The sequence below is a fragment of the Anguilla rostrata genome, chromosome 11 (genome assembly GCF_018555375.3).
Source record: "Anguilla rostrata isolate EN2019 chromosome 11, ASM1855537v3, whole genome shotgun sequence".
NCBI classification, from domain to species: Eukaryota; Metazoa; Chordata; class Actinopteri; order Anguilliformes; family Anguillidae; genus Anguilla; species Anguilla rostrata.
In genome coordinates this window covers 20,586,964-20,600,416 of record NC_057943.1, presented here as the reverse complement: position 1 = coordinate 20,600,416, position 13,453 = coordinate 20,586,964, and the positions used below count along the sequence as shown (strand labels likewise).

Below are 13,453 nucleotides of genomic sequence, written 5' to 3'. Positions count from 1 at the left end.
TCAAACAGCCATGTTTAGAAGCAACCTGTGCTACTTTACATTGAAATTGGGCAAAGTAACTGACTCTTTGTTTGAGGTGTGACAGCACATAATATTTCACCAAAGACTACTCTGTACATGTCACTGAAATGGCCTGAAGGGAAGGAGAGTACGGTATACTGAAACTGAGCGGGGCTTTATCATTTCGGCAGCTCACAGTATCTATTGCTCAATATGACGTTGCAGCTGAAACAGGGAAAGTGACAAAAATAATTTTCTTTTCAACGCACATGGAAGGTGCTTTAGTTTAACAGAATCACAATGCAGAAACACAATGTGTCCACACAGTACAGAGCACACTTATCATCCACATATTTACGTACCAGTGTACAAAGCCTTGAATATTTTCAAATGAAAAAACAGCATGTAATGAGGTTAATGACTGCAAATTTGAGATTGAATGGTACTCCAGGTAGAGTACATCGACACACAGATGCACATTCTCCACCATACAAATACAAACAATGGGGCACACACACACACACACGCGTGCGCACGCACACACACACACACACACACACCTACCCTAAAGCAAAGCTGTAGTTCTGGCAACGTTCACGTCGGTTGCATGGAGCTGGATGCCGCTTGTACAGAACACATTTTCAACAAGGGCTTGAAAATTCCTCAAAGACACCTCAATTTTTCAATGATTTACTCATGAAATGAAGTTATTAAAAATAATTTTTCATGTTGAAATTTGCCTGTCCGCATATTTTTGCGAAAAATAAAAAAGGAAATGTGGAGTTGTTGCGGCTATTTCAAGAGATGCACAGTGGTTTTATGTATTATACATTCATTGTTTAATTATATTACCCCTATAGATCCAGACCTGAATTCATACATACACCTATACTTAAATATAAAAATATTAACTACATGTTGCAATGCTTTAGAAAAATAACAGCCTAGGGTTACTGTAAATATTTGCTTCAATAAGACCCCAGCAGGCAGCCTCCAGGGCATATCCAGCTCACAAAGGGTTAAAATTGTGTCATATATACTACTATCCCAGACCTGTAGTTGCACAGCTAACAGCTGTTTTAAAATAAAATGTTGCAACATTGTGCTGAAAGTACGGAAGCTGGGAATATGAGACCTAAACTTAATGTTACAGGCAGGATCTAACAAGTTTTAAAAATCTGGTTTCCGATAGACCTGCACCAAAATCACAGATGCAAGAATGAATGAACTGTCTGCCATTGATAAGCAGCACATGTCTCTCTGTGCGCTGAACGCACAATCATGGTGTAAAGAGTAGCGCAGGTCGCTGGGTAAGTGCAGGAGCCCCGGTCCAGTTTTCAACAACCAAGAAAATGCTTGACCCTACGTTACAGCACGTCCTGTTACTCCATTAAGCATTCATTCCAAAAACGATGCTAAGTACCAACAGTAGCAAGTTTAGCAGCCTTTCACATTTGTGAGTATGTTTCCAATGCAGGGCTACTCGCCCTCGGCCCTGTAATGCCGTTATGTCTACTTTACTACCAGCTCGCCATTCATTGCAACCACCACACTGAACTAATAATAAGTTCTGATTGAGCCATATTAGCCTTCATCCCAAGTGCTGGTGATGTACAAAGCTGAAAAATGTGAATCCACGTGCCTCCAGGACCTGAGCTTCAGCTACAGCCACACAGCATACATTCACTGACTGGCCTTTTGGAAGAGTCTCCAACAGCAAAGAATCACCTGCACAGGAGACCGCTACAAAGCAGCTTCCCAGAACCTCATCACAATGGCTTTAGCTCCAAACACATTAATGCTAACCTGTCTCCCACACCAAAGCTAATCTGAGACCAGCGGTCCACTATATGACAGCCGCAATTGCGACACTGTTTCTGTTCCAGAATTGGGCAGCTAATGCAATTTTGGGCTAGGTCCATGAGGACTGTGAGGCTACTGAATAAATTTCTATCCTGATAGGGTAGAAATAGCAAAGTAACCACACAGCAATCAAGGCAAGCTGGCCAATTATGGAAAGCGTAAATGGTTGCATGGCAACAACGGAAGCAGTGAAAGAGACACCACAGAATACAATAGGATGCAACTACAAAATTTGCCCAGTGGTGTGTGCAAATTCTTCCTTAATCAAGATCAAATACAACAGCTTGTTTTAAGACATCCAAAAACGCTGTCCTTGAATCAGTGTTAGAACACTTGTGAAGCAATTAATATCATTTTCAGACGTGGTGTGTGACTCAAGTCTCCCTGAACAAGGAACAGGGGTTTCCAATCTTATCCGAAAAGAGCTAGAGTGGGTGATGGTTATTGTTTCAGCCCAGCAGTATGGTCTTGATTGAGGACCATGACTAGTTATTTAGCTGAATGAGGTGTCATACTGCTGGGCTAAAACAAAACCTGCCCCCACACTGGCCCTTTTCAGATAAGATCTGACACCCCTGCCGTGGATGATCATTGACCACAGTTCCACCCAAAAAAGGTGCTGCTTTCACACGTCTGTCCGAGCAGGAAAAAACCAACAAAAAAGCCACAGAAAGACACACACCTCTGCTAGCAGGAGCAGAAAAAATGACTTGATGAGGCCAAACCCATGCCATGCAATCAGGACCCAACTCCACTGTAAAATGGATCAGGGAAATGCCACCATTTGTTGTCATCAACGTTGAGTCTATAACAGGATATCTCCTGTACCCTCTCTTTCAATCTGCTAAATGGCTGCAAAAGCATTAGCTTTGTGAAACCATTAAACACCCATACTGTGGCTAGTGTTTGAGGGTAGGTCATCACTATGTTTACCATTAGGAACCTTAGTGGATGTCCTGGTTAAGAAAACAGTGAAATACTGGCAGCATGAAATGGACAGAGGCTGCTTCTCTCGGGCTGTTGAGCCTTTATTGGGTTTTATGTTGCCTATTGCCCTGATCTTATTTTGGAATTTTTCCAGTTCTATTTATGCTGTATTGCTTTTTTAGTGTTTGTCCTTGTTTGGTGTGTATGTACAGAATGTCTTCAGTTTTCTTCAGTGTAGGCTATTTTCTGAGTGTAGTCTATCTGTGTCTGTGTTCGTGTAGGCATGTTTCTTCAATACAGGTAAAACATGTAAAATGATCATTTTTTAAAACCTGGCTGGCTCTACACACTGTTCCGGGGACGTGTTGTAAACCCCACGGGGACACACCTCCATCACTGAGTGAGAATGCTTCTTTAATCCATGCTATGACCCAGGTCAATTTAATTATCCTGTTTTCTTAAAGTGCATGTGCCAATTTCGCAGCCAACTCCTTTAATACCCATGAGATTATCATTGCCTGAGATTTAATGATCTACCTACCAGTGCCAGCTGTAGCAGCAGTCAGGTTTGGATTTTTAGTATTTTTTTTTTTATGACTTCACAACTCTCAAATAAATTTTCCAGTCCAGTTTTTGAAGCATCAGACATTTTTAGAGGAATATACACCACATCAAACTCCAGGTACAAACAAGCATACGGTTCAACGACCCTGTCCTTACACCTGCTTCTCTACAGCAGACTCGATGCACTTCCTTCCTTCTTGTCACACAGAGCTGCATCTCATACTGGGTTGAGATTAGCATACAACCAGCAGCCCACAGTACCGTCCGAGTGTGCGCTTACACCTCTGGCAGTCCGCTCTTATCAAACACAACTGTCATTACCCTTCCATGTCCGGCTGAAGAACCTACCCAACTGAACCATTGTGCCAAGGACCCTGAGAGGGCACCCTTGGGCCTGCTCTGGACTCTGCCTGTCTCAGATTCTTTAACAGACCTGATCTCCTCTCAGCTTTACTGCTGGCTGAGTCACTGACCCTCATCATCTTATATCTCCATTAAATCTTCTGTAAACCCATTAAAGCACAAACTATTTTTGCCAGGGAAAATCTCATTTTGATAGAATAATAATAATAATAATAATAATAATAATAATAATAATGTTTATATTACATCTCCCAAAATATGTCTCCATTTTCAAATAAGGACAGACGAGGCATGATTCTACTTTGGTGCTATTAAATGAATGGCACAGCCCTAGTTTAAAACAGTGTGTTAGGCTATACTTTACCGACAGCCAAGAAGCTAATTCTGTGTACACATCCATTGTGTAAACAGTGCTCTGATCTGGCTCCTGTACAGCTCACCCAAAATACAAAAGAAAAAACCATGGCGGACAAAATTAAATCGCAATGTTCAATCAAGGTGAACATAATTCTCTCAAGACTGTTCAAATACCTGTATTTTGTACGAAATCATCACAGGGTGACACGCAGGCTTATCTGATCCAAAAAAACAATGAAGCGACAAGATAAGATGGGCTCAAAGGCCTGTCCTTCTCTTTATACTTCTCGTTTTGATATTAGCTGCGCTACGTATGGGCTAACAGGCAGTGAGCAGAGCAGTGACGGGCTGCAGGCCCTACCTGGAATGTCCTGGTTGTTGTAGCTCCAGCCCGACGCGGAGAGGACGGAGGGCAACGGCGAGCCCGTCCGGCTGTCGCCCTCGGCCTGCGGCGTGATGTGGCGCACCGTGTCCTTGTTTTTGCGGTTCTTCCGTCGCCCGGAGCCCGAGGGCTGCCAGCTCTCCCCGCCGCCCTGCTCCGCCAGAGCGCTCTGGCCGCCACTGGCCGGCCCGTCCTTAAAGTTTGAGGGGGAGACCTGCTCCTCTTTGACCTGAACGGAGCGGAAGTCCCCGGGCCAGAGGGCCTGCGAGGAGACGTCCTCCTGGCTCTCGTGGCTTTTGGGCTCCTGGTCCTCCTTGCCGTAGTTGCTGCTGCCCTCGTGGCAGCTGGCGATGGCCGAGTCGCCCGAGGAGTTGGCGGGGCTGGTGCGGCGTGCCAGCCAGGGCGAGGAGCTGCGGCCTAGCATCATGGACGCCAGGGCCTCGGCCCCGCCCGCGCCGGCCCCGCCCACGGCCGCCGCGCCCATCTCAAAGTCCGCCAGCTCGTCGGCCAGCTCGGAGCGGATGCTGATGTCCAGGGCGGCCTTGATGAAGTTGTGGCAGGCCTGCACGATGTCGGTCATCTGCAGGTAGCTGGCAGCCGACATCACCTCGATCACGTTCTTGCTGGTGAGGGCCAGGTGGGCTGAGTACATGAAGTCCAGGATGGTCTTGAAGCCCTGCGCCGTGACGATGTCCAGGTGCGTGATGGTGGCCTGCTGCTCCGAGCCCTTCTTCACCTGGCAGTAGAGGGTCTTGAAGTAGCGGCTGCTGCCCAGCAGCACGTTCTTGTGCGCCTTGAAGATCTTGCCCTCCACGATGACGCAGACATCGCACAGGATTCCGTGCTGCCGCTGCTCGTTCAGCTCCCGCAGGAGCTGCCGGTAGTGGGACGTGATCTCCATGTCTTCCTTCCTGTTATTCATTTGACAATCTGGGTGGGTTTCTGCTCCTGACGAGGTTCTGGAAAGACACAAACAGATCTATTCAACTGTGAGGCTCGGAGGCAGCGCCCGCCCCGCTCCAGGCGCTGTCTAGACCTTAGATCAAGAGGCCCTTATTTTCAGCAACACTTGTTCATGACAAAATAACACAATGACGGCTGACTGCGGTTTAAAAAAAGGAAGAAAATTATCCTGTTTAATGGTTGTTGCTGGTCATGGCTTAGAAAAAAAAATCATTAATTTACGTATCTACAACCTGGCATATTATATCTCTCCCTAGAGAGGTACCGTACTTGTCTGCCTGTTGGTCAGCCGCCATTCTATTCTCTCCCTGAAATGAATTGTTTATTTGGGAGCCCTGTTTCCAACTGAACGCTCCAGTACCTGATGGATAATAATTAAATGTAACAATTTAACAGAAAATCCAATGGTTTAAAGAACACTCAATCTCCAGAGGGGGTTTTGCTTTCCTCAAAATAAACCCAGCAGTTAAATACATAACACAACAAAATACAGCAATCTTTTCTTTATCAAATGCAATGAGCTGAATTGGATGTTATCCAGGGACAATGCTACTCATTGTCTAGCAAGTGCTCACAGGTAAACTTGCAGAAAGACAGATTAAAAACCTTGCCGTGCTGGAATCCGACCAGAGAAAAAGAATAGGGGCAGTGGCGTGCCGAAAGAAGAACTTTAAACGGAATGACATCACGCAAAAGTAATGAAATAAACATCACGCCTCTTTGTTCCGCACAGCCCAGCCTTATCAAGCGGACTACACTGCGTTAGCCGGAGCATTACCGCCGATGCCGTCCCTGTTAAACTAAATCATTAGGACGCGGAGTGTTACCAAACGGAGCTCTGATTTGTTTTTAAAGCGCACACGCTGTCAGGTCCCATTGCGGATAATGGAGGGAGACAGCTCGAGTCTGCAGAAGTGACAGCAGCATTTGCTCCGGGGCCGGTACACTTCAGGTCATGTTTATAAAAGTTATTCTGAACCTGATGGCTTGTAAGATCAAATAAATCCACAGCATCTCCCATGTCTACTTGGACAGACACACCTTTTCTGAAAGACAACACGAGGAAAAGAACTAGTATGACAAGTAATGAATTTAAAAATTGTTGTGGTTAACCTTAATTCATAGCCTTGCATTATTTCATTATTGTTTTTAAATCTGGCACGTTGCAATATGACACTGTTTCGGGGTGAAAACATGTTTGACTTGAAGACTGCTGTCAGTCATTTTTTCTTTGTTGTTCAAGTATTTGTAAAAATACTTTAACCTTCAGAAGCAGAAGGAATAGTTATCTCTCGGCGACAGAAATAATAGAAAGCCACAATCTTTTCAAACAAGACAACAGATTCGGTCCAGTCTTAGGGCACAATTGTTCAGTTCCATTTCTGCCATGAAAGGCCGTCTGCTTGTGTGCGCACCGTATAAGACTGGCTGACCAACACTTCCACCATCAAAGCCACTGCAAAAGCAAAGCACAACATCAATGGCTCTGAGGGCGAAATGACCCAGGTCCACTTCTTGCAGTTCACAGTACAAATGCACATTTAATGAGACAGGAGGTCTGCCTTGCTTTTACTTAATAAACATCGGCTGCTGCCGGACTATAAAGGTCAAAGGCTGACCATTATAAATCCAATAGATCCTACATGGCAATATGTACATGAAAAAAACGAAAAAGTTCTAATCACCTAACACCTCTCCCTGTTCCTCGTGTGTATGGAACCGCTCCTGTTCTAGGTGATATCATGACTACTTACAGCCCAGGCAGTCTGCAGAAATGTTAGATGACGCAACAAATTGAAACAATGGGGGAAAAAACAGTTTGCCTGGGATGCAATGAAATATAAAGAAGGAACACTAATCAGATTTTCTGCATCAGTAGGACTAGAAAACCAAAGTTTAACTGCCCACACCCACACCCACACCCACACACACACACACACACACACACACACAAAGAATCTCTTAATGGACCAAGTTGCCATATGACCCTGCTGAACCCAGCAGATCATTTGTCTAATTGGGTGTTTTAATTTCAGCTCTTTCTGAAGCCTGTGACCCGGCCTCCCCATGGGGTCTCTGGAGCTCTGAAGCTGCTCAGCATCCCTGCTGGGCCTCACACAATGCTCCGCATCAACACAACACTGACTCAAGCATGGCATTTACAAAGCAGGCCCATCCCTGACCGCCACAAAACCTCACAAAACTCCTGATAAAAATGATGGACATTATGTTCCTGAATTTCCAGTTAACCAGAACCACCTGCAACAAAGTGAAAAAAGGAGATTCCCCACTATCCGCTGAACGAGAAGACCGGATGGAAGAACAGGTCTTGGGTAAGTTTAGCTCTGCACCTCCGCACTCGCTTTAATAGCGATTCGACAGCTGTCTCATCCTCATTTATTCACCGGATCTCGTCATGAAAAGAAAGCCATTACTTCTGGACTGGGCGAGCGAAAGAATCGTCAAATGGGAGGAAGGCAGCCAGGCCACTCGACACTCGGGGGCGCACTAAAGCATGCCACCAAAGCCTCAGCTCTGCGTCACCCGCGCAGTCCCAAATCCAACATGACTTCCCTCCCCCGACCACACAGCCCAGCTTCCGCTCATAGCTGGAGAGGAGGAAGGCTCATCAGCGGAAGGGCGAAGTTGAAGGCGGGGATTTTTCTCTCTTTTGTGGCGCTCGGCAGGGATGATGGCGTCTTGACCCGGATGAGCCGGGCAGACGGGGAGGCCCCTTAAGAACAGGCTGCGTCAATGTAATTCCCAGGCAGCCAATAATTTTAAAACAGCTTTCCTTCCACTCAACTGGGCATTGAGGCCATTATCCCAGGGTTAATCCTGAATCCACTGGCACTGGTAGCCTCGGGAGACGCAAGGTGGCGGCGGACCAGAAAGGAAAACGTGACAGCCTTCATTTGAGAGAGATACAGGGCGGGAATGCCAAAGCGCCTCTCCTGCTCTCCCCCGTTCGTTCTGGCGGGGACGGTTTTTGAGCCGCGTCAACCCGGCAGGAACTCAGAAATAAGACGGGCGCTCGCTTGCCGATAAGAGCGGATCACGGGGCTTATGGCGACTTGACCTCCCACGCCCTCCTGGAGGTGCAGCCCAAGCCCTGCCCTGTGAAGGAGGCTCCAGGGTCTCTGCTGAGCCCTGCCGGGTGGGGGGAGAAGCCCCGCTGTGCACCCAAGGGCACAGCGACCACACAGCCCTCTCACACGCCTTCCAAAACTCCTCTCTGCTCTGCTTACAATTACTCAACCAAGAGTTACTAGTGAAAGCCTCAAAATATCATACAAACACAATACTCCTGAGACTGTCTATTGTTATATCCACCTCAAAATGAATAAAACTGTATAAAAGCTACACAGTCATTCAGTCAACGAAAACAAAACACCTTTGATACCTCTTTGATGGCTGCAGCAGTGACCTGATTTCATCCTAATAGGCTCCCCTTCTTCCCTAATTCTTCTTCTTCCTCTTCTTGTGTCCGCAGAGGACTGGTGTACAAGGGCGGGCAGGCCGTCGCGTGCAAGCAGTGATTAAAATGTTAATGCAGAAAACACCTGCTGGTTGGTACAGATGCTCCACCGAGCGATCCGGTCGTGTGTCGAAGCCGTGTTTGATTCGACTACCTGCCAGGTTCCATCACTCGGGCAGCGTTTCTGCGCTCCACACAGGCTCTCAGCCCCCAGCCCCCCAGCCCAGCTCTCCAGTGGAGGCTTCCACAATGACAACCGGGGGCTTAGCCTAAATTCCGTCTCTATTAAAAGCTGTGAAATGCAAATAATGAAACATCTCATTACCACTGTGGGAAGAAAGAAAGGAGGGAGGGCATGTAAAGTATAAAAAATATCATGCACTCTTTGTGCAGCCAAATATGGTGCTCACCTGCAGGACAAACAGGTGTGCATTCTCCGAACCAAAGGAGGGGCTTCTAATGCAATGACATGTCCATATAGTCTCCAAAATGTACAAGTATGGAGCTGGAGAATCTCTTTGCGCATTCTACAGACTTCCCCTCAATCCTGCTCTGTCTTTAGTATGTGCATAACTAATTCAAGCAACAAAAGTACCTGTTTTAAGTGACTGCTAGCATTGAGAAAGGTGAAAAGAAAGGAAATGGCCAACATAACTTGGCAGGCCATTGGTGAGGGATTCTCAGTGCATTATTTGAAAGGCTGACTCAAAAACTATGGCTAGTTTGCAATTTATCAGCTATAGTTTCTAATTTTTGCTCATGACAATCTGGCAAATTTACCTCAATTCAACTACATATCCAACAAACCAACTAAATTGTTAACATTCAGCACCATTCTGCTAACAGCCACAACAGATGTTGCAAGAAAACGGCAGAGATTGTTGACCCCTATTTATTAGTGGCAGAATTCTGCTAAAGAAGCGTGTGAAACATACAGCATAAATTGCACAATAAATAAATTAAAGCCCTACGGTATCTTGCGAACACTCAAGGATTCAGAAAAGAACTTAGCTTTCCCTGGTGTAGGCGAGCAATGGTACAGTACCTTATACTATTTATTTTCTCTTTCAATTTTGTCGATTTTCACAGTCATGTGGCACACGGTTACTGCATGCTTCATTTTAACACATTTAAAATGAAAACAAACATTTTTTAAAATCAAGTTCAACCCTTGTCATTAAACATTGCCTCATTTGATTATTATTATTATTATTATTACTATTATGTTTGCTTTATATTTGTGTTGCTAGAGCAAAAAGCAGACAAAGGCAGGCTGACAGATCTGATTCGATGAGACAGAATGATACATGATCTTTATTTTAGTGTACAAAGATGGCTTGTTCATCAATACCTGTATTGCAGTTTTTATTCAAAAGTTAAAATCAAAAAAGGTCATTAATTTCCATGATGTTCAGTACAGTACTTTTTTGAAGACAGTAGGTGCTTACTATGGAAAGTACCAGAAGAGAGAATCCCCTGACTACTGGTACATGAGATATCCGCACACAGTAAAGTTGATCTATATGTACGCGGATGGTCCTATAATTGTAGTTTTTATATTTAATCTTAAAATTCCCCAGGTAAACCGTAGCAAAATTTCCTGACCTTTTTCATCTTCTGTCTGTGTATAACAAAAGGAGGCTTGTTTTAAAAACTCTAGTTCTCTTTAAAAGGTGGTTGTTAGCCTCTTTAAATTAAGGAACTGAAATAAACTTTGCAGATACCGTATACTTCTTGTGGGAGTTGTATTTCATGGGAAAGGTCGTGTAAAAACCCCAGTGCTCAGATGACAATGAAGTCATGTTCGCCTTTCTACCTAAAGCCGAAGTTACCATTCAAGTCAGTACAATCTCACAAACTGGGTTTAAATTCCAGACAAAACATTGGCCATCAGTGAACTTCTTTGTTTTGTGAAAGGGGAAATTGTCTGCCGGGGTCTGCTCACGCCAAGGACAAGTGGGTTTAAAATGAAAAAGGGCTCAAATTAGAAGCCAGGATGACAGGCAAATGCTCCGTCAGAGGGAGGCAAGTCGGCGCTGAGCACCGGTGACTGAAACCCCTGGCTGGCAGGGAAATCAGCTCGATATTTAAAGTAGGAGTCGAATTCCGACACCTCCTTCTCTGCTCCCACTTTACCAAGTACACACAGTCATCATTTAGAGCACCAAATGGCACCGAAATGACTCCCCGCGGCAAGCGCCGCCACTCACAAATCAAATTTAACACCTTCCTGGTGCTTTCACCCTGAGAGGTGTCACAACAAAACAGCAATCTTTCAGATGGAGAGGACCTATTCCTCTATCTGTAGTGGCGTGAAAGCACCCATATCTGCAGGAGCCAGGAACTGGCTGGAATGGAGTTTCATTAAATTGTAAATTTCAGTTATCTTTGTATTTGTTTTGTTTTGATATTTTTAACCTTAATTGCTGAATCCCTGTTTGGCCATTCAGGAATGCTAGCCGGGAGTGTGCCACCCTGATAAAAAGTCTCCTTCTAAGGGATACGGTTGTATTCAACCGCAGTGACCCCAACGATTAACCCTTTTAACCCTCAGACTCTGCCAACCAGCATTTTGTCATTGAGTCATTAAACCATACGGATGCAAGATTCCAACTGCCTAAATTACATGTAGGCTACTGTATTATATCTGTGCATCAGAAGTCCGTCAAAGATAAATAGTCATAATCATAAATTCTGTCAGAAATGACTCATCGTTGGCTGGAGAATGTATCCAGGCCAGGACTATGGGAAAGAGGGCTGTGAAGCCAACAAAGGCATTTAATTTAGCAATAAACCATGGTTCACCATGAAGTAAAACCAATAAAGTGTTCCCAGCCTACCTGTTCCATCATTAATGGACATTCTTCATCTAATCATATTCAGTCACAATAATCACCTTCACCTTACATATACATTTGAACTTTACATTTTGAACTTTAGACTTTAAAACAACAAATGGTAGAGGAACTGGGGACAGTCCGAAAAGAAGCAATCCGAGAGGTGTGCTCATCAGTAAACGTAACAACAAGGACAAACTTCTGTCTCATAAGGACAGAGATATTCAGAACCTTTGCTATGGTCTACCAACACAAGGACATATCAGCTACATAGGTGTACCAAGACCAACCACACATACACTGACCCCAGCAGCACAGACACTGGCCTTGCAGACCCACAGACACACTAAAACCAGCAATACGGACACAAGGACACACAGATACCAGACATACACAAGCAGTAGCCACATGAAAACACTGACACCGGCAGCACAACGCTGACACACTGGCACTAATGACACTCCAGCGCCACTCCACGTCCTTCACTTCCATCCCTATTCCACTGCAGGTCAATCATTCCAGGCTTCCACCAGAATGTCTCAGCCCGAAAATAGAAAGCGTACGCTTGCTGGAAAACGTATGGAAATGCGGGCCTCCTGATTTGTAGAGGATATTTTTGTGACTCCATCCTTCAAATCAAATGCAAAGTCTAAATGTAAAAAGAGTTGAAAGGAGAGGGAAATCAAATGGACTGAGCTGCTATATTTAGAGAATGTTACACGCTTACAAGTCAACAGCAGCGGGGTTGAAAGGAAGCTTTTAATTGCTCCTGGAGACTTCAGCAATGGTGACACCATGATAAAGTGACAGGCTGAACTTTCAGACTGTACAAGATACAAGACGTGTAATTTTTTATGGTAGACTTATCAATTTTTATAGGTTGGCGTACATCTCATGAAGAGTTTAATTTTTAAAAATAAATTACGGAAGTATATATGGCTAGAAATGTTCCCCTTTTTTGTTGGGGGCGGGGGATAAAGTTGTTTGAGTGTGCCAAGTTATCCTCAGACAGCATATCAGTGATTTTGTTTTGTTTTAGATAATCACAAAATTTCCCAGAATCTGATCTGACGAATGCTCTCTGATCCTTGCAGTATACATTCAGTGTTTTATGGAAACTAATTTCTTCTCTGTTGGATGGATTTTCAGTGGCTTGGTGGCATAGTTTGACAAGAGTCGCATGCCAGGTGATTGATTGAGTGCGTGTAGCACACAGACAGCTAAATCAGCTTCCACTTCAGTCCACTGTTGTCTCCTCCACAGTCCCCTTTATGCGGTTATGATTATTTACCGCGGTTGGTGTCCGATGTCAACGATGCCACTTGTGAATGACTGCGAATGCGCACCCGCATTTTTAATGAGACAAAAAAATGTACTCAGAGAGTAAAGCGCCAGGCGAGAAATGAATGGCATGCTTTAAACAAAAGCCCACTCATGATCACGATCGCACCAGCCACCTCCATAATTTCATCTGAAAAGTCACACATTCCCACGTTACCGAGAAGAGGCCGCAAGCGTCCAAGAAACACTTGCGCTGATGAGCTGTTTGCCTGGAGGGACAGCTGGGAATATCATCCAGAACTGCCCAGGTGGAGATGGCCTCCATCTGGACATCAGACATGTAGCTAAATGATGCGTGTGCTACAGCAAGCCAACAACTGGCCTTCAACAAGAATCACACTGCTGATTTTCATGCACAGAAAACACCACAGTCGCATC

The 13,453-nt window shown here is 44.9% G+C and overlaps 1 protein-coding gene across 2 annotated transcripts in view; it reads right to left on the bottom strand.

The window, feature by feature from the left end:
* Window positions 1-13,453, bottom strand: part of zbtb46 (zinc finger and BTB domain containing 46) — a 54,566-nt gene that overhangs the window by 33,368 nt on the left and 7,745 nt on the right. For both annotated transcript variants that reach the window (XM_064298660.1, XM_064298661.1), the window contains exon 2: window positions 4,436-5,415. In XM_064298660.1, coding sequence (XP_064154730.1) covers window positions 4,436-5,378 — 943 coding nt within the window. In that variant the 5' untranslated portion in view covers window positions 5,379-5,415. The remainder of the gene's footprint in view (window positions 1-4,435; window positions 5,416-13,453) is intronic.